At 43.4% G+C, this 22,374-nt stretch overlaps 1 protein-coding gene across 3 annotated transcripts in view; it reads left to right on the forward strand.

Annotated features, from left to right (window-relative positions):
- zc3h18 (zinc finger CCCH-type containing 18) overlaps positions 1-22,374 on the forward strand; it is a 244,396-nt gene that overhangs the window by 203,583 nt on the left and 18,439 nt on the right. For all 3 annotated transcript variants that reach the window (XM_068048996.1, XM_068048995.1, XM_068048997.1), the window contains 5 exons: positions 2,995-3,132; positions 8,874-9,008; positions 12,399-12,548; positions 14,275-14,415; positions 15,230-15,390. In XM_068048996.1, coding sequence (XP_067905097.1) covers positions 2,995-3,132; positions 8,874-9,008; positions 12,399-12,548; positions 14,275-14,415; positions 15,230-15,390 — 725 coding nt within the window. The remainder of the gene's footprint in view (positions 1-2,994; positions 3,133-8,873; positions 9,009-12,398; positions 12,549-14,274; positions 14,416-15,229; positions 15,391-22,374) is intronic.

Here is a 22,374-nt window from a genome sequence, read left to right on the forward strand (position 1 = left end):
AATTGCCTTTGAACTAACTGAGTGGCATTTAAGAGTCAACCACATTGCTGTGGGTCTGGAGTCACATGTAGGCCAGACCAGTAAGGATGGCAGATTTCCTTCCCTAGAGGACATTAGTGAACCAGATAGATTTTTACAACAATCGACAATGGTTTCATGGTCACCATTAGACTAGCTTTTAATTCCAGATTTATTGATTGAATTCAAATTTCACCATTTGCCGTGGTGGGATTCAAACCCATACACCCAGAGCATTAGCCGGGCTCTGGATTACTTGTCTAGTGACATTGCCACTAGGCCACCGCCTCTCCCTGCAACCTATCCATCTTGTAGAGTTCCCACCTGCCCCAGAACTGGTCCCAATGCCTCAGAAATCTGATGCCCTCCTTCCTGCACCAGATTTTCAGCCACATGTTCAAACGCTCAATTTTCCTATCCCAATGCTCACTTGCACATAGGACTGGGAGTAATCCTGAGATTACTGCTTTTGAGGTCCAATTTTTTTAATCTCCTTCCTAGCTCCCTAAAACCTGCTTTCAGGACCTCATCCTCTTTCCTATCTATGTCATTGGTTCCAACGTGGACCACGACATCTGGCTGTTCACTCTCCGCCAGAACAGTGTCCTGCAGGCCCTCTGTGACATCCTTGACCTTGGCACCAGGAGGCAACACAGCATCCTGGAGTCACATCTGTGGCCGCAGAAATGCTTGTCTGTTCCCCTAATTAATGAATCCCCTATCCCGACTGCTCTTTCACTCTTCCTCCCCTCCTGTGCAGCTGAGCCACCTGTGGTGCCACAAACTTGGCTCTGACTGCACTCCTCTGAGGAACCATCGCCCGCACCAGCATCCAAAATGAAAAACTGATTAGCGAGTGAGATCATATCAGGGGATTCCTGCACTACCTGTCTGGTTCTCTTCGACTGCCTGGCAGTCACCCATTCCCTATCTGCCTTCATGCTCCTAATCTGCGGTGTGACCACCTCCCTAAACGTGCTATCCACGTAGTTCTCTGCTTCGCGGATGCACAACACTGACTCCAGCCACCGCTCGAGTTCCGAAACTAGGAGTTCAAGCTTGTGCAGCCGGTGACACTTCTTCCAGATGTGTTTGTCCGGAACACATGGTGCATCCATGACTTCCCACATGCCACAGGCAATACATTCCACTCAGCCAAGCTGCCCTGCCATACCTTAACTTTACAGACTATTTATTGTAAGTAGAATAGCTTACCAGTTACTCACCAACCAGCTCCTTCCACTGCACTGAAGTAAGAACCAAATACTGAAGGGTGAAAAAAGGAGCACCTCCTCCCCGCCCTTCACCGAACTTCCCACTCACCAAATTTGTATCTCCGCACATTGTTTGCCAGTCTGCACTCCATTTAGGTACAAAGAGGGTGATATGTGCTTAGAGACACAGAGCAAGGCTAGAATGCTTAATGAGTGCTTTGTTTACTAAGGAAAAGGATGCTAAAATATTGGTAAAAGCAGAGTTGGTAGAAGTAATGGATGGGGTGAAAATTGATAGGCAGGACGTACTGGAAATGCTTAAAGTGGATAAGTCGTCTGGCCCAGTTGCTAAGAGAAGTGGGAGTGGAGATAGTGGAAGGGCTTGTTATAATCCAAACTTCCCGCGATATGGGGGGAGGTGCCAGTGGATTGGAAAGTGGTAAATGGTTGTTTTTCAGAATGCAGGATGGTAGATAGTGGTGTTCCCCAAATATCAGTGCTAGGACCATTGCTTTTTTGATGTATATAAATGACTTGGACATTGGAAAACAGAGTAAAATTTCAAAATTTGTCTGATACCAAATAGTGGGGATGATGCCAGTTGACTGCAATTGGATATACATAGGCTAGCAGAATGGGCAGACAAGTGGCAGATGTAACTTAATACAGAAAAGGGCGAGGGCAGGGGTATCCAACCTTTTCAAGTGGGGGCCGCATTACAATATTTGTCTTACATGGGGTGGCCGGTGAGCTAATTTTGGAAAGATAAAGGCATTAAAAAGTTATCTTACAACAACAATCAAAACAACAACAAATAGGCATTTTTGTGAACAAGCATTAAATGAGAATATTAATTTATTGCCTTATTTCCTCATCACTTTGGGCACTGATTTAGTGCAATTCCTGGCATTTTGTTGCTTGCACTGTCTGCCTGCATGTTTTTCGTAGCGAGGCAAGAGTATTCTGGATAGATATCCACCTGTCAGGAGTGATCTTGATGTGTGTCTTTGTCTCTGTCCTTCTCTCTCTCCCTGTGTTCCTCCCTCTCTGTGTTCCCACCCCTCCGTGTTTTCCTCGCTCTTTGTGTCCCTCCTTGCCCCCGTTTCTCTCTCTGCCCCCTCCGCCCACCCGCGCTCTCCGCCCACCCACGACAAAGAAAAGCTGTTTCCATTAAGCCTATGATACAAGGACCAGGGGACACAGATTTAAGGTTTGGGCAATAGGTACAGGTGGGATGTGAGGAAGAACTTTTTTATGCAGCAAGTGGTAATGGGCTGAAACCCGCTCCCTGGTAGGGTGGTGGAAGTGAGGCGACCAATGTTTTCCAAGGGAGATTGGATTGACAATTGAGGGAAATAAATTTGCAGACTCTGGGGATAGAGCAGGAGAACGGGACTGACTGGATTGCTGTATGGAGAGGCAGCATGGACTTGATGGGCCGAATAGCCTCCTTCTGTAAAATTATGATTTTGACTTTATGACCTCAAAATGACTTGTAGATCTGTTCATAGTAAGTAAGAATAAATTCTGTATTCCACAACTCTCTTTTGAATATCCCCCATTATGGAAGGGGAATTTGCTTTAAATTTAGCTGTGAAATCATTAGGCATGTGCCATATTGGTTGTTTCAAACAGGGACTTGAATCATAGAACAGATCTGAGAAACTTTGGGGTCATCCTGGTATCTGTGACACTGTGTACTGCACTAAGCTATGATGTTGTTGTTTTGAGGTCAACATTGCTTTTTTAAAATCTTTTTCAGGTCTTCGTCTCATTCTTCTTCCTATTCAGGATCTGGCTCATCCAGGTCACGGTCAAGATCGCACTCGAGATCTTCCTCTTACAGCTCCTATTCCAGCCATTCCTCCAGACACACCTCCTATTCTGGCAGCAGATCAAGGTGGGAATCAGATCCCCATTCTATCAGCATGAAATGGCCTGTGTACAGATGCATCTGCTCTGCCCAGCTTTTATCCTGCACTCAGCTCAACGGATTAACTCTTTCGCATTCACCCCTCCCCCACCAGTAGAGTGTGAGGTGTCATGAGATAGCACAACAGTCTGAGTGTGGGCAACAGTCATTCTGGAGTGCACACCTGACACGTTCACTTTGTATTATCCACAGGGGAGTCCATGAGCTTGACCTACTTTTGCGTTAACCAAGGATTTCACTGTGGGGTAAGGGGAGTTCAAAGATGCAGTTGGATGCAGATATTTGGAAGTCAAATTTAGCTTGGTGTTCCATTATTGCTGTTGAATTATTGTGCATACACAGAGACAACTAGTCAAATCACATGATGGTGGGCGGGGGACCTTGTGGTTTCACTACAACTTCCTCATCTTTTTACATACAAAAGGAAGGCCTGCAGTTTGATTGCAATTTGAAATGCCTTTTTTTGAGAAGGGAGTGCCTATGAGGAAGTGTCCAGTTCCTCTTTTATACATAAAAGAATTTTTAACAATGAACATAATTAGATAGTGGGTTCTCTTAATGGAGCAAATTATTCTTTTCTGATGCAAGAACTGCAGAGTGGTGATACTGGGGGACTCCAATTACCTAATATCATTTGGAATAGTGACTGTGTAAAGGGCAAAGAAAAGGAGGAAATCCTGAAATGGATGCAAGAGAATTTTTTTGAGCTTCCAGCCTAATGAAGGAGAAAGGAGTGCTGAATCTAGTTCAGGGAGTGAAGTTGGACAATTGGAGAATGTTTCAATGGGAAAGCATTTAGGAACAGTGATGATAATGTCATTAGGATTGTTATGGAAAAGAACAAGGAGCAGTCAAGTGTAAATATACTTCACTGGTGGAGGGCTAACTTTTGTGAACTGAAAAGGGATTTGGCCAGGTGGATTGGAATGAAAAATTGGTAGGGAAAACAGTCATTGAACAATGGGAAGCCTTAAGAGATGGTTCAGGTACAGAGTAGCCACATTCCCCTAAGAGGGAAGGGAAGGGCATCCAAAGTTGAAGCTTCCTGGATGACTAAAGACATGGAGGTTAAAATTAGTCAGAAAACAGGAGGCTTATGACATATGTAAGCTTCAGAATACATGGAGAATCAAGCTGAATATAGGAAGTACAGAGGAGATCTAAGAAAGGGAATAAGAGAGTAAAAGAGAGCGAATAAGAGAATAGATTAACAGCTAACATAAAAGGAAACCCAATAGTTTTTATACGCAAATAAGTTGTAAAAGGGTAGTCAAAGGAAGGATGAAGCCAATTAGGATCCAAAAGGAAGACATTCTGTGGCAGCGCAGCGCATGGCTACGGTATTGCATTTTTTTTTTGCATCTTTGCATTTGTCTTCACTAGAGAAGAGAGTGCTGCCAATTTGGTAAAAAGGAGGCAGTAATGATATTAGAATAGAAATAAAGAGGAGGCGAGTACAGCTAATTGAATACTGCTACCAAAAAGCCAACACAGGCACAATGGGCCGAATGGCCTCATTCTGTGCTGTATTACTTTAAGCTTTGCCCTAATGCAGTTCATGCTCCAACAGTACTCTGTATATTGAGACTGTTCAAATTTGTTGCATTGACTCTGGTTCCATTTTAGACTGTCCTCAAAGGACATGTATTACACTGCTGTTGTCAGATTCTTTCCAAAAATAATCTTTAGGTCACATTACAGGACACTCTCCTAACAAGGTTGGGGCAGTGCAGAAGGAGTCATCTTTTCTCCATGATGTGTCCCTTATTTTCTTGTATCATAGCAATGGTGGGAAAGAAAGTGTAATTTGTTTAAGCATTACATGAGAGGAACATCTGTAATTATGGGTGACTTTAATCTGCATATAGATTGGACAAATCAAATTAGTCACAATACTATAGAGGAGGAATTCTTGGAGTGTATACGGGATGGTTTTCTGGACCAATACGTTGAGGAACCAATTGGAGAACAGGCCATCCTAGACTGGGTATTGTGAAATGAGAGGAATAATTGACAGTCTAGTGGTGCGAGACCCCTTGGGGATGAACGACCATAATATGATAGAATTCTTCATCAGGATGGAGAGTGACGTAGTTGATTCTGAGACTAGGGTCCTGAATCTTAGTGAAGTAAACTACGAAGGTATGAGGTCCGAGTTGGCTATGATGGATTGGGAAACGTTACTTAAAGGGATGACGGTGGATAGGCAATGGCAAACATTTAAAGAGCGCATGGATGAACTGCAACAATTGTTTATCCCTGTCTGGCGTAAAAGTAAAACGGGGAAGGTAGCCAAACCATGGCTTACAAGGGAAATTAGAGATAGCATTGCATCCAAGGAAGAGGCATATAAATCAGCCAGAAAAAACAACAGACCTGAGGATTGGGAGCAGTTTAGAATTCAGCAAAGGAGGACCAAGGGATTGATTAAGAAGGGGAAAATAGAGTATGAGAGCAAGCCTGCGGGGAATATAAAAACTGACTGTAAAAGTTTCTACAGATATGTGAAGAGAAAAAGATTGGTGAAGACAAATGTAGGTCCCTTACAGTCAGAAACGGGGGAATTTATTATGGGGAACAAAGAAATGGCTGACCAACTAAATGCATACTTTGGTTCTGTCTTCACAATGGAGGACACAAATATCATACCAGAAATGTTGGGGAACACAGGGCTTAGTGAGAGAGAGGAACTGAAGGAAATCAGTATTGGTAGAGAATTGGGATTGAAGGCCGATAAATCCCCAGGGCCTGATGGTATGCATCCCAGAGTACTTAAGGAAGTGGCCCTAGAAATAGTGGATGCATTGGTGGTCATCTTCCAAGATTCTATAGACTCTGGAACAGTACCTACAGATTGGAGGGTAGCTAATGTAACCCCACTATTTAAAAAGGGAGGTAGAGAGAAAGCAGGGAATTATAGACCTGTCGGTACTGGGTGAAATTCTAGAGTCCATTATCAAAGATTTTATAGCAGAGCACTTAGAGAACAGTGGTAGAATCGGGCAGAGTCAGCATGGATTTACGAAAGGGAAATCATGCTTGACAAATCTACTAGAATTTTTCGAGGATGTAACTAGTAGAGTTGATGCGGGGGAGCCAGTGGATGTGGTTTATTTGGACTTTCAGAAGGCTTTTGACAAAGTCCCACATAAGAGAGTAGCGTGTAAAATTAAAGCGCTTGGGATTGCGGGTAGTGTATTACGATGGATAGAAGATTGTTTGGCAGACAGGAAACAAAGAGTGGGGATAAATGGGTCTTTTTCCGAATGGCAGGCAGTGACTAGTGGGGTACCACAGGGGTCGGTGCTCGGACCCCAGCTATTCACAATATATATGAATGATTTAGATGAAGGAACTAAATGTAATATCTCCAAATTTGCAGATGACACAAAACTGGGTGGGAGGGTGAGTTGTGAGGAGGATGCAGAGAGGCTTCAGGGTGATTTGGACAGGTTGAGTGAGTGGGCAAATGCATGGCCGATGCAGTATAATGTGGATAAATGTGAGGTTATTCACTTTGGTAGAAAAAACAGGAAGGCAGATTATTATCTGAATGGCTATAAACTCAGAGAGGGGAATATGCAACAAGATCTGGGTGTTCTCGTACACCAGTCGCTGAAGGTAAGCGTGCAGGTGCAACAGGTGGTAAAAAAGGCAAATGGTATGTTGGCCTTCATAGCGAGAGGATTCGAGTACAGGAGCAGGGATGTCTTGCTGCAATTATACAGGACCTTGGTGAGGCCACACCTGGAATATTGTGTGGAGCTTTGGTCTCCTTATCTGAGGAAGGATGTTCTTGCTATAGAGGGAGTGCAGCGAAGGTTTACCAGACTGATTCCTGGGATGAAGGGATTGACGTATGAGGAGAGATTGAGTCGGTTAGGATTATATTCGCTTGAGTTCAGAAGAGTGAGGGGGATCTCATAGAAACCTATAAAATTCTAACAGGGCTTGACAGGGTAGATGCAGGAAGGATGTCCCGATGATGGGGGTGTCCAGAACCAGGGGTCACAGTCTAAGGATATGGGGTAAACCTTTCAGGACTGAGATGAGAAATTTCTTCACCCAGAGAGTGGTGAGCCTGTGGAATTCACTACCACAGAAAGCAGTTGAGGCCAAAACATTGTATGTTTTCAAGAAGGAGTTAGATGTAGCTCTTGGGGCGAAAGGGATCAAAGCGTATGGAGTAAAAGCGGGAACTGGTTACCGAGTTGGATGATCAGCCATGATCATAATGAATGAACAGATTTAAGGTAATTGGTAAAAGAAGCAATGGCGCCATGAGGAAAATCTCTTCCTGCAGCGAGTGGTTAGGATCTGGAATACAGTGCCAGAGAGTGCAGTGGAGGCAGGTTCAATCAAAGGGAATTAGATAGTTACCTGAAAAGGAAGAATGTGCAGGGTTATGGGGAGAAGGCGGGGGAATGGCATTAAATGAACTGCTCACTAGGGGAGCCGGTGCAGACATGATGGACCAAATGGCCTCCTTCTGTGCTGTAACAATTCTGTAAATTGGGAGAATAAGACGAGGAGGCACTAATTCAAACTAGTATATGGCAGATTCAAGATCGATATCAGGGAGGTGTTCTTCACACGGTCACTGCGTGGAATGGGTTCCCAGATAGAGTAGTGGAGACCAAAAACATAGAATAATTAATAAACCAATTGAATATTGCAGTGGGGAGAATTTAGGATTCTTCTGGATTCATCAACCATGACGTACCAAATGGCCTTCCTCGTCCATAATCATCTTGAAGGGAAATGCTTCGAGCCCTTACATAATCCGAAGCAAAATTCCTACCAGCCATTTAATTGGTGTTGCTAAGGCATCATCGAATGTAACTGTATCGTCCGCCATAGATTAACTATACAACGTGTAAGATACTTTGAGGATAAAGGGAGGAATTACTACTAGCGTAACTGCATGAAGTAAAAACATTTTTAACGCGTCAGTAGTTGAACTGGTTTGGGCAGGCAGTTTTGAAAGTCAGCTGTGATGTTATGTAAATGACTCCCTTGGCACAGCTGTGAAAGTGTGCCACCCTAGTTCAGTAACTCCAGTAACATAGAGTTCAAACATCCTATCGATTTTTTTCCTTTGGCAAGTTTTGTTGGTGGAGCGAGAAAGGTTTTGGGCTTCTCTTGAGTGATGATATGGGTGGAGTTGACCATCAGTGATGTTTGTAGCAACTAAAACTGGAAAAACCACTGTGCTGCTGGAGAGTCAGAATGGCATTGCACAATAAATGCCTCCAAATGGTTTCTTGCGTTTACAGAGAAAAAATGATAATTTGACTGATAATCATAAGAATGATGACTTCCTGTTTACAGTGCAAGAACTCCGAATAACTGGCTCCAGTATTACAGTTGACCACCAGTATTTACACCTATGTTCACACTTAGTGATGCAATTCAGATGTAGACATTTCTTTATATTACTAAAATTGTAAAAAGGTTTTTCAACCACATTTTGAAATTGTGCTAAATTTTTGAAATGGTTAATGGAGATGAGAAGTTGAAGGTGTCAGTGAAGTCTCTTCTGATGATGGACTATCAGAAACCACATTGGTCTAAAGCCACATGTGCTGTTTCCTACTCTTTTTTAATAAAAGACTTGGCATGGAATATAAGAAATGTTTGGGGAGATGGTTTTGAAAACTGGATCAAGACAATGGTGCAACTCTCACTAAATATTCTGGTTTCTTCAGGTCACGGTCATTCTCATCCTCACCCTCCCCAACTCCATCACCATCACGGGCAAAAGATGCTGCAGGCACAAAGACCAAAGGGGGAGCAGGTAGTGCTGGTGGAGGTGGCGATGCCCCTGCTCCCATTGGAAAAAGGTAAAATCAAGTTACCCCCATTTAGTAAATACAATTTTGTCCATATTCCCAGTTATCTGTCAGAATTTTCACAGATGTTAAAACTTCATAATATTTCTTTTATTCATACATTTGTTTTCATTCCTATACCCAGGGTACCAAAGGTATAAAACCAAACTTTCGCGATTCTCTAATTCTCACGACCCCCACCAATTTTAATAACACAGATAATGATGGTTCCCCTGTAAATTGAAATAGGTCTTTTTCTATGAAAAGAATGTTTCCTCTCAAGGGGGAACCTAGAATTAGGGGGCATAGTTTCAGAATAAGGAGTTGCCCGTTTAATACAGTGATGAGGAATTTCTTCTCGGAGAGGCGGGAATCTTTGGACCTCTCTACCCCCCAGAGAGCTGTGGAGGCTGGGTCATTGTCTATCTCAGCCTTGAATATATTCAGATTTTTGAACTATAGGGGAGACCAAGGCTATGGGGAACAGGCAGGAAAGTGGAGTTGAAGCCAAGATCAATCATGATCCATTACATGATGGAGCAGGCTCAAGAGGCGGTATAGGTTACCCCTGCTCCTCCTCTTGTGTTTACCCAGTGAATAATTTACAAATATGCATCAACAGCTTTTACCCTAGAATGCACTCCCAATTTCCTTCGGGAAGCGCATGTTTTCCCCCAATACCTTTCTCTGTCCACCCCTTCTGACCCTCCATTTCCCCTCTCATGTCCCTTCGTAAATTATGTAGATCTTTCTCCATAACTTAGCCTGATAGGGCTATCAAATTGCGTACAAGAGGGGAAATGGAGGGTGGGAAGGGAAGGACAGGATGGACAGAGAAGGATTTTGGGGGACAACATGCGCTTATCAAAAGAAATTAGCACCATCAGTGCAGAAATAACATGCTGATCAACAAATACAGAAAACTGTAGAGACCAGACTTGTAGAGGCATGCTGTACAGACCCTTGAGTCTAGGGATATCTTTTCAATCAGAGGTCACACCACAGTACACCAGTTCAGCTTTACACGTTAAAGCCTATTGCCACTGCATCCTAGGGTAAAAGCTGTTGAGCAGCAAATATGCACCATATAAATGCTTGAATTGGGATTGCACTTACATGGATTTGACCAGCGTAGAAGGAATGGAAAATCTGATGAGTATGAAATGTAATAATTTGTAGTCCAGGGGTTTGAGTATTTTCACTTTGGATGTTTATCTTCCTGTCTAAAGAGCCAAGTTCTGATGTGACCCAAACACACTGTCCATTCTGCAGGACATATGGATGGAAAGTGTATGGGAAGACAAGATAAATCAGGAAATAGATAAACTTGGGGAATAGATAGATGATTTTCAAGTCAATCGACCCTCTTTATGCCTGTGGTCAGCTGTGTTTGAAGGAGTGCATGGAAGCTATTTTAGTAACTACTCTCCCCAGTTCCTTGGGAGGGTCTCATCTCTGCTCAACATTTGCTGCAGTGGCCCTGCTCAAGGACGCTATGTAGGGAATTCCAGGCATCCACATAATAGACTCAGCAGCAAAATTAAAGCCCATGGAATTAAAGCAGCATCGATACAATATTAGCTAAGGGCCAGAAAGCAATAAGTAGTGATGAACAGTTGTTTTTCAGACTGCAAGGGAATATACAGTGGTGTCCCCCAGGGCACTGTTAGGACCACTGTCCTTTTTGGTATATATTAATGACCTGGTCTAGGCTAGACAGAGTATAATTTCAAAGTTTGCAAATGGCACAGAACATAATGAACAGTGAGGAGGATAGTAACATCAGGAGCGCGTAGAGAGATTAGTGAAATGGGCAGATGCACGACGGATAGAATTTAACACAAATGTGAAGTGAACATTTTGGTAGGGAGAATGAACTAAATTATACAAGTTTAAAGGAGGGTATACCTCATAGAGTCATAGAGAGATACAGCACTGAAACAGGCCCTTCGGCCCACCGAGTCTGTGCCGACCAACAACCACCCATTTATACTAATCCTACATTAATCTCATATTCCCTACCATATCCCCACCATTCTCCTACCACCCACCTACACTAGGGGCAATTTACAATGGCAAAAGTGCCAAAACAAGTTGCGACAGCTATTAAAAGGCATATGAGATCCTTGGCTTTATATGTAAGGTATAGAGTACAAAAGCAAGGATGTCATGCTAAACCTCTGTCACACACTGGTTAGGCCCCAGCTGAAGTATGGTGTCCAATTCTGGAAACCACACTTTAGAAAGGATGTCAAGGTATTAGGAGAGGGTGCAGAGGAGATTTATTAGAATGGTACCGGGCATGAGGGGCTTCAGTTACATGGAGAGGGAAACTCTTTTTTTTCTCCTATCAGCAGAGAAGTTTAGGGGAAATTTAATCATGAAGCATTTTGATTGAGTAAATGATTGAAACTCTATCCAATGGCAGAAAAGTCAGTAACCAGAGGCCACAGATTTTCAGTAATTGGCAAAAGAACCAGAAGCAACATGAGGGGAGGGTAAATTTATGCAAGTTGTTATGATCTGCAATGCGCTGCCTGAAAGTATGGTGGGAGCAGTTTCAATAGTAACTTTCAAAGGGCAATTGAATAAATATTTGAAAAGGAGACATTTACAGGGTTATGGGGAAAGAGCCTGGAAGTGGGGTTAATTGGATAGCTCTTTCAAAGAGCTGGCACCAGCTTGATGGGCCGGTTGGCATCTTTACATGGTGTTTCATTCAATGGTTCGGCTTGTCCTCAGCATCTTGGAGCAACAGTAATACTGTGAATTGGAATGACTTCATCACTAGAGAAATTATACTATTATGTAATTCTGTTGGATATTCAGGTTTCACAACCCGAAACTGTTAACGCATTAAATTTCAACATTGGAGATGTAATGGTAATTCATGTGAATTATCCAGTTCTAAATATAGCCAATCAATAAACAGAACTGATGCGTGGGAGTAATTTCTAATTTCAGGGTTCACATTTGAACTGCTGTCTTTCTGCTACATGTACTCAGGCCCTAATCAGTGGTTAACTGACCTGTCCTGTCATGCAGTCTCTTACAGATGCAGGAGCTGCACTTAAGTGGTCAGTTCCTACTGTATAAATGTTGTTTACTGAGGTATACATGCACAAGAAAGTTGCTCTGAACTGATGCCATGGACAGAGTGCTGAATTTCTCACTAAGGAAACTTTCCACCATCGGATCTGGTCAGTGACTTCAGTTCATCGTTATTAAAATGCAACACATGAAACCAGGACAACGGGTACACTGTAGGGTTATCAACCAGTAATTGGCTTGGTTATTGGTTCATTAGTAAATGAATAATTGGCTTAGTTATTGGCCAGTATTTGGCTGTTATTCATAAGCTTTAATCAAAATCCCACAATCTTTTTTCTTTCTCCAAAACAGTGAAAAAACTGTGAAGAAACCACCATCACCACAGCCGACAGGGCACTCTGCAGGGGCAAAGGTTCCAAAGACCATTGCAGAGGGCACTAAACCTGCTGAGAACAGAGATGGAAGAAAAAAGGAACGCCAGCCCCGAACTCCACCTAGGAGGTTTGACGGGGATTTAGATGGACTATCACTTTTCGTTAAGCTCATTTATAACTTAATGTTGTTAAAATCAAATCTAGTCTCGCATAGGTACTGCTCTGCAAGAAATCGCACTCCAGTACTTGAACACGTAATTTAGGCTAGCACTCCAGTACAGTAGTTGAGGGAGTGCTGCATTAATCCCTCCGAGTACCACCAAAACAGAATCATTGATCATTTTTATCATTGCTGTTTGTGGTACTTTGCTGTGCACAAAACTAGCTGCAGCATTTGCCTGTATAAGAATAGTGACTACACTTTGAAAGTAATTCATCAACTGTGAAGCACTGTGGGATACTGAAGAATGCAGTGTAAATACATGATTTCTTCTTTCTGTGACAGTGCAACATACATTGAGTCTGATCAGATTGGGGAAATGTTTGTTCAGACCCTCCTTTGTTCTCATCTGTAGATGTCATATACATGGACTTCAGTAAGGCGTTTGATAAGGTTCCCCATGGTAGGTTGATGGAGAAAGTGAAGTCGCTTGGGGTCCAAGGTGTACTGGCTAGATGGATAAAGAACTGGCTGGGCAACAGGAGACAAAGAGTAGCAGTGGAAGGGAGTTTCTCAAAATGGAGACGTGTGACCAGTGGTGTTCCACAGGGATCCGTGCTGGGACCACTGTTGTTTGTGATATACATAAATGATTTGGAGGAAAGTATAGGTGTTCTGATTAGCAAGTTTGCAGACGACACTAAGATTGGTGGAGTAGCAGATAGTGAAGGGGACTGTCAGAGAATACAGCAGAATATAGATAGATTGGAGAGCTGGGCAGAGAAATGGCAGATGGAGTTCAATCAGGGCAAATGCGAGGTGATGCATTTTGGAAGATCCAATTCAAGAGTGAACTATACAGTAAATGGAAAAGTCCTGGGGAAAATTGATGTACAGAGAGATTTGGGTGTTCAGGTCCATTGTTCCCTGAAGGTGGCAACGCAGGTCAATAGAGTGGTCAAGAAGGCATACGGCATGCTTCCCTTCATCGGACGGGGTATTGAGTACAAGGGTTGGCAGGTCATGTTACAATTGTATAAGACTTTGGTTCGGCCACATTTGGAATACTGCGTGCAATTCTGGTCGCCACATTACCAAAAGGATGTAGATGCTTTGGAGAGGGTGCAGAGGAGGTTCACCAGGATGTTGCCTGGTATGGAGGGCGCTAGCTATGAAGAGAGGTTGAGTAGATTAGGATTATTTTCATTAGAAAGACGGAGGTTGAGGGGGGACCTGATTGAGGTGTACAAAATCATGAGAGGTATAGACAGGGTGGATAGCAAGAAGCTTTTTCCCAGAGTGGGGGATTCAATTACTAGGGGTCACGAGTTCAAAGTGAGAGGGGAAAAGTTTAGGGGGGATATGCGTGGAAAGTTCTTGACGCAGAGGGTGGTGGGTGCCTGGAACGCGTTGCCAGCGGAGGTGGTTGACGCGGGCACGATAGCGTTTTTTAAGATGTATCTAGACAGATACATGAATGGGCAGGAAGCAAAGAGATACAGACCCTTAGAAAATAGGCGACAGGTTTAGATAGAGGATCTGGATCGGCGCAGGCTTGGAGGGCCGAAGGGCCTGTTCCTGTGCTGTAACTTTCTTTGTTCTTGCATCATTCTCTGCATAAATGTGGTCAACATCTGAAATTTTCCTTCATCCACTCAATAAAACCTAAATACTCTATTCCTTCTTAACACAGGCGGACAGCAAGTGGCAGTGGAAGTGACAGTGGCAGCAGCTACAGTGGATCAAGCTCTCGTTCACGGTCACATTCTCGTTCAGCATCTCAGTCAACTTCAGCGTCTGGCTCCCAATCTGCATCAGGTTCCCACAGGTCTAGGTGAGTCAGGGTTCCTATTTTCTGCCATGTGCATCAGCTTTTATAAAAGCATTCCTGGTAAACAGTGGTCCTGCCACAGTCCCAACCATGCACAGTATGTGTTCCTGAAAAGTGAGTCTGCAATAGCAGGAGCAGTAGTTCAGGGCCCTGCAATTGGCGTCAGAACCTTGAATTGGAGGAGCGAAAAATCAGCCCATATTCCTGTTCCAGACTTCCGTTCAGTTCATGCTTGGGTTCACCTGTGGTGTCCTACCAGCACTCTCGTGAATTATGGCCACTTGGGCAGGGTACTAGAGGGCAGCCACTACTCTGGAGCCATAACCCAGTTGGGAGTCAATAACATTGGGATAGGAGAAATGAAAATAAAATTCCTATCTATTTTATGCAAATATCATGTTGTTAAAATGTATGCTAACAGAATTGGGCAGATTAATGCTAGGCAGTAGTGAGTCAATGTCATTTTACAGTGCTGTCAGTCTGTATGGGTAGAAACAAAATATACTGGCACCACTACCAATGTCATTCTTTTTCAGTCTTGTGGTGGTTAGGTGACTTGCTGTGCTAGCACAGCTCAAAGTGAAGCTGCTGGGTTATCAATGCAGGTGAATGTAAGAGCAGAGTCAAAACTGAGACCCCCTTCTGACTTCTCCCTGTTTAAAGGAAAGCACCAGTTTTGATTATGGAGACTGAGATCAGGAGCTTGCTGTGTCAGCAGCATGGTTTATCACCCATCCTGCACTGGCATCCGACATTCCTTTTATTTTCAGCACCCAACATGAAATAAGAGTGTTTCAAAGTGTTAATTTTGTTGCAGGTCCCTCAGTGTAAGCAGTGTGTCATCCGTGTCAAGTGCATCATCAAGCAGCAGCTCCGTAAGAAGTGCCGACTCTGAGAACATGTATGCAGACTTAGCCAGCCCCGTGTCATCCGCCAGCTCCCGATCACAAGCCCCTGCTCAGAAGCAGAAGGAAAAATGTGCGTATCTCCCCTTGAAATATTTATTGAATTGGATTTTCCCTCTGCAGAGCTGCTACTTGGGTCATCCTAAATTGTATTGACTCCTGTGTGAACTGGAGTAGTTGCATTCTCATGCGCGAAGGGGTACAACTGCAGCAATATAGTCTGAAGCCTACGTACCAGAAGACGTATTCTGCATTGAGTTAGCTGGGGTGTCAGTGGTAGTTCTACAGTTCACCTCAGCACTCCTGATCTAGGGACAGCAAATAATCAGCCTGGGTTTCCCATCTTGACCCTGCTGGAAAGTTGCATGTGTGGAATACTGGTGAGGACTTGATGTCCCCTCTATTGTTGAACAGCTAACCAACACTCACATCAACAACGGGCACTAGAGTGTTGGAGTTCTGCCAGTACCTGTAGAAACGCATTCAGCAAAAGTCAGAGGAGAAGGTTATTGGGGAAGGTGGAGAATGGACATCTGTTCGTACCTAAAGTTGCAAGACTATGGGAAAGTGATATAACTGACTGTGCAGATACAGTGAGATGAAAAAGTTGGATTGGAGGAAGTTCATGCAATGGATCAATTCCAAGTAAAGTGATCCCCACCCTATTGAATGCCACCTAACTGACAAAATGGCAAAAATCCTGAACTTCTGGTGGAACTCTGGCCACTCCTGAGAGAATGCACTGTGCCCATATTCAGGCATGTGACTGTGACCAGAGGTGCTAGTCTCCAGGGTTGAGGAGAGCCACCTCCACAGACTATCGCAGAACCCTACCCTTTTCTCTGCAGTCAGGTGTTGGGAAGCTGCTCCACGTTCGTACATGATGAGAAGCAGATTCTGTATTAAGTCTAGTTCGAGGTGACTGCTATTTCAGTGCTACCAGTAATTGGTGATGTATTTGCATGAGTTATTTCTTTTGTGTTGATGTAATTAAAAATTCAAGCAGAATCATGCTGTAGCTGTAACCTAGCAGCACAGTGGTCAAGCAATCATAGCTTTCAAAAGGGTATTGGATAATTATCTGAAGAGAAAAGATTTGCAAGGCTATGGGGAAAAGGCAGGGGAGTGGAAGTTGCTGAGTTGCTCTGAGAGCCGGCACAAACACAGTGGGCTGAAAGACCTCCTTTGCTGTAACCATTCTACGATTTTATGGAATTCCCAAATATGTCATGGGCTAATGAAACAAAGTAACAATACACCAGCTTGGATTACAACAAAAAAAATGGAGTGCACAAACCCTTAGATATTCTTTGTTCCTGTGGACTTGTGGCATAGGTTTTCAACTTGGGGTCCCCAGACATAGCATTCTCTGTATTTTTTGCCTTACTAACACTTATTTCTGTTACTATACACTAATAAACTATGCTTTCTGTGATGGCAGCTCTGTTTTCTCTGGGGATATCATTAATGTCCAAGGAATGACAGATATCCTTAAGGATTTCTATCAGTATTTTCAAATGTCTTTGAGGACTGCCTCCCTCTGAATAGGGTTGGAATTGAAACGGCAGGAAGAAAATCTGATACAGGAATGACCCACAAAGATGTGATGAACAGATTAAGGACACTGAAAGAGAGGAAGGTACCCAGCTCTAATGGACTTCAAACCCGAGTGTTAAAGGAGGTGGCAAATGAAATGAGCCACATCTTGATGGGCCTAGGGCTATAGGGAAAGAGCAGGGGAGTAGAGCTAATTGGGTAACTCCATCAAAGAACCAGCACAGGCTCAATGAAAGAAAGACATGCATTTATATTGCATCTTTCATGAAGACAAGACACCTCAAAGCGTTTTGCAGCCAATTTTTGAAGTGTAGTCACTGTTGTAGGAAATGCAGCAGCCAATTTGCACACAGCAAACTCCCACAAGCAGCAATGTGCTAATGACCAGATAATGTTTTTGTGATGTTGATTGACAGATATATATTGGCCAGGACACAAGGGATAACTTCCCTGCTCTTCTTTGAAATAGTGCCATGGGGTCTTTTACATCCGCCTGGGCCAGCAGAAGGGGCCTCAGTCCTGCACCAGAGTGTCAGCCCTTATTTTGTGCTCAAGCCCTGGAGTGGGACTTGAACAAGGTGGCTCAGAGGCAAGAGTGCTACCAACTGAGCCACGCCTGACACTATGCACCAGATGGTCATCTGTTCTGTACGAGTCTATGATTCTATCTTAAGAGTATCATTAAATACAGATACAGGAGTAAGTACTAAGGGACTGGAGAGAGGTGAATGAGATGCCAATTTATAGAAAGGGGCAAAGAATAACCCAGGGACTGTGAATGTGAGGTTGGTAATTGAGAAAATAATAGAAAGTATCCTGAAAGGGACCAGGAGAAATGTGGATTGATGAGTAAGCACATGGATTTGCAGGAGGTCAACTTGCCAAATTTGCTGGTGCACTTTGAGGATCTAATGGAGTTTGTCAACTAGGGGAACTCAGTAAATTCAGAGTAAAAAGGCACAGATTAAGAAGGAAGTTTTCTTAAGTGGATAACTAAACTAAAGCGTTATACAAGCACTATCCACATGGAAAGAGGTGATTAGCAGGGTATCATGGTGATAGTTTCTGGGGCCATTGTTCTCTATCAGTGAATTGGAGGAAGGGACATAGAAAAGGTATTGTAACAAAGTTCTCTAAGTTTGCCGATGAGCAATTATTTGAAGAGCACATAAAGCATGCCTGATGCAAAGAAATCTGGATAATAGAAATTGGTGGGAAATGTTTGATGCAGAGAAATGCAAAGTCGTGAAACTGGAAAAGGAAAACAAGCATGAAATTACAAAATAATCTACAGGAGAGGGATTTGGGGGTTTAAATGGAAAGCACTCTAAACTATCAATGTGTTAGTGATTAATAAGATAAACAGGATCGTGGGATGATCAGCTGGAGGAACAGAGCACATATTCACCTCCAGCATTGTGTGTAGTCCTGGCCTCCAAACCACTGGGGGACATTTTGATGTTACAAGGAGTATAAAGAAACGCAGCTAAGTTGTTCAGTAGGGTTGGGAAAAGACTAAGGGTGCACGAGATGTTTACAGTGGAAAACCCATAGTTTAGAGTTGGCCTTACTTAAGATCTTCCAGGAATAGAGAGACTGGATTCCAGCGAGGTTCAATATTAATTTAATTCATTCACAGGATGAGGACGTCCCTGGCAAGGCCAGCATTTATTGTCCATCCTGGATTGCCCTTGAGCTGCCTTTTGACAGCTGAGTGACTTTGTAGGCCATTTCAGAGGCCAGTTAAGAGTCACCCACCTTGCTGTGGGTCTGGAGTCACATATAGGCCAGACTGGGTAAGGACAGCAGATTTCCTTCCCGAAAGGGCATTGTGACCCAGATGGGTTTTTAACAACAATCCATTAGTTACGTGGTCACCATTTATGGTGCTCACTTTTAATTCCAGATTTATTTAATAAACTGAATTTAAATTCCCCAGCTGCTGTGATAAATGTCTCAGGATCATTAGTACAGAGCTCTGGATTACTAGTCCAGGAGCATAACCACTATGTTCCCATTCCAGCTATTCAAACTTAGACAGGAAAAGGTGAAAACACAGTTAAGATCCAGCTACTTGATCCACCTACCCTGCATCACAAATGAAAAAGCGTTAAAGTTTAAAGAAGGCTAACAAGAGGTGGATAGGGATCAGCAAACATACCAATCAAGAAAACTCTTGCAATTACCAGAGTAATACATGCCATTCCTTCAGTTGTATTAGCAAAGACAAATGTGGGCCCACTACAGGCAGATATGGGGGAATTTATAATGGGAAATAAGGAAAAGGCCGAGAAACTAAAATACTTTGTGCCTGTTTTCACAGAGGAAGGTACAAAAAACCTCCCAGGAATACTAGAGCACAAAAGGACTAGCGAGAATGAGGAACAAAAAGAAATTATTAGTTAAAAAAAAAAGTAGTACTGGAGAAATTAACGGGACTGAAAGTTGATAAATCCGCTCGACAGAAGGCTACGGGCCAAGTGCTGGAAAATGGGATTAGATAGTTAGGTGCTTGATGGCTGGCACAGACAAGATGGGCCAAAGGGCCTGTTTCTGTGCTGTATAACTCTATGACCCTGGACCTGATGGTCTACATCCCAGAGTGTTGAAAGAGGTAGCTGTAGAGTTAGTGGATGCAATGGTGATCATCTTCCAATATTCTATAGATTCTGGAACGGTTCCTGCAGGTTGGAAGGTAGCAAATGTAACCCCATTATTTAAGAAGGGAAGGAGAGAGAAAACAGGGAACTATAGACCTGTTAGCCTGACATTAGTAGAGAAAATGCTAGAATCTATTATAAAGGATGTGATAACTGGACACTTAGAAAATAATGGTAGGATTGGGTAGAACCAACATGGATTTATGAAAGGGAAATCATGTTGGAGCTTTTTGAGGATGTAACCAGCAGAATCGATAAGGGGGACCCAGTGTATTTGGATTTTCAGAAGGCTTTCGATAAGGTCCCACACAATAGGTTAGTAAGCAAAATTAGAGAACATGGATATGGGGGTAATATATACTGACCTGGATTGAGAATTGGTTAACGGACAGAAAAGAAAATAGGAATAAATCCATCATTCTCAGGTTAGCGGGCTATGACTAGTGGAGTACCGCACGAATCAGTGCTTGGGCCCCAGCTATTCACAATCTATATCAATGATTTGGATGTGGGGACCAAATGTAATTTTTCCAAGTTTGCTGATGGCACAGTTGTGAGGAAGCTGAAAAGAGGCTTCGAGGGGATTTAGACAGGCTAAGTGAGTGGGCAAGAACATGGCAGATCGAATATAATGTGGAAAAATGTGAAGTTATCCACTTTGGTGGGAGCAACAGAAATGCAGAGTATTTCTTAAATGGTGAAAGATTGGGAAGTGTTGATGTCCAAAGGGACCTGGGTGTCCTTGTTCATAAGTCATTGAAAGCTAACATGCAGGTGCAGCAAGCAATTTGGATGGCAAATGGTAGGTTGGCCTTTATTGTAAGAGGATTTGAGTAAAGGAGTAAAAGAAGTCTTTCTGCAGTTGTATAGAGCCTTGGTGAGACCACAGCTGGAGTATTGTGTACAGTTTTGGTCTCCTTACCTGAGGAAGGATTTACTTGCCATAGAGGCAGTGCATCGAAGGTTCACCAGTCTGATCACTGGGATGGCAGGACTGTGTTATGAGGAGAAATTGAGGAGACTGGGCCTGTATTCTCTACAGTTTAGAAGAATGAGAGGTGATCTCATTAAAGCATACAAAATTCTTACAGGGCTCAACAGGGTAGGTGCAGGAAGGATGTTTCTCCTGGCTGGGGTGGTGGGGTCTGGAACCAGGGGGGTCAGTCTCAGAATAAGGGACGAGCCATTTAGGTCTGAGATGAGGAGGAATTTCTTTACTCATTGGCTGGTGAATCTTTGGACTTCTCTACCCCCGAGGGCTATGGAGGCTCAATCATTATGTTCAAGACTGACATTGATAGATTTCTAGATATTAAAGATATCAAGAGATATGAGGATAGTTGCAGAAAAATGGCATTGAGGTAGAAGACGAGCCATGATCTCATTGAATGGCGGATCAGGCTCAAGGAGCGGAATTGCCTACTCCTGTTCTAATTTCCTACATTCCTGTGTATTGCAGGGGAAAAGACATGGACGTGGAAGATTTTTAATCTTTAAAAAGTGACATTGCTTTGTGTGTGTGAGAGAGTGTGTGATGTGCCTATGGATTTGTGTGTGTGTGTGATGTGCGTCTGGTTTTGTTTGTGTGTGTGATGTGCCTATGTATGCATGTGCGCACACGTGCGGCTGTGCTTTTGTCTGTGATGTACCTGTGGTTTTGTGTGTGATGTGCCTGTAGTTTTGTGTGTGCGTGTGATGTACCTGTGGTTTTGTGTGTGATGTGCCTGTGGTTTTAGAAGCATAGAAAAATAGGAGCAGGAGTAGGCCATTCAGCCCTTCGAGCCTGCACCGCCGTTCAATACGATCATGGCTGATCATCCAAACTCAGTAGCCTGTTCCCGCTTTCTCCCCGTATCCTTTGATCCCTTTAGCCCTAAGAACTATATCTAACTCTTTCTTGAATATATTTAATGATTTGGTCTCAACTGTTTTCTGTGGTAGAGAATTCCACAGGTTCACCACTCTCTGGGTGAAGAAATCCCTCCTCATCTCAGTCCTAAATGGTTTACCCCTTATCCTTAGATTGTGACCCCTGGTCCTGGACTCCCCCGCCATCGGGAACATCCTTCCTGCATCTAGTCTGTCAATTCCTAGAGTCATAGAGTTCTACAGCAGGTTTCTATGAGATCCCCTCTCATACTTCTAAATTCAAGCGAATACAAGTCTAATCGACCCAATCTCTCTCCATACGTCAGTCCTGCCATCCCAGGAATCAGTCTGTTGAACCTTCGCTGCACTCCCGCCATAGCAAGAACATCCTCCTTCAGATAAGGAGACCAAAACTGCACACACTACACCAGATATGGTCTCACCAAGGCCTTGTATAATTGCAGCAAGACATCCCTGCTCCTGTACTCGAATCCTCTCGCTATGAAGGAAAACATACCATTTGCCTTCTTAACTGCCTGCTGTACCTGCATGCTTACTTTCAGTGACTACTGCACAAGGACACCCAGGTCTCGCTACACCTCCCCCTTTCCCAATCTATCGCCGTTCAGATAATCTGCCTTTCTGTTTTTGCCACCAAAGTGGATAACCTCACATTTATCCACATTATACTGCATCTGCCATGTATTTGCCCACTCACACAACCTATCCAAATCACACTGGAGCTTCTCTGCATCCTCCTCACAGCTCACACTCCCACCCAGCTTTGTGTCTTCTGCAAACTTGGATATGTTGCATTTAATTCCCTCAGCTATATCATCACAAAAATGCAAAACGCAGCACAGATCCGGCCGAATGGGATCAATACAAAGACCAGCAAAGGGTCACAAAGCAGCTTATAAGAGCTACTAAAAGGGATTATGAAAGGAAACTTGCAAGGGACATCAAAATCG

The sequence above is a fragment of the Heterodontus francisci genome, chromosome 17 (genome assembly GCF_036365525.1).
Source record: "Heterodontus francisci isolate sHetFra1 chromosome 17, sHetFra1.hap1, whole genome shotgun sequence".
In the NCBI taxonomy this organism is placed as follows: Eukaryota; Metazoa; Chordata; class Chondrichthyes; order Heterodontiformes; family Heterodontidae; genus Heterodontus; species Heterodontus francisci.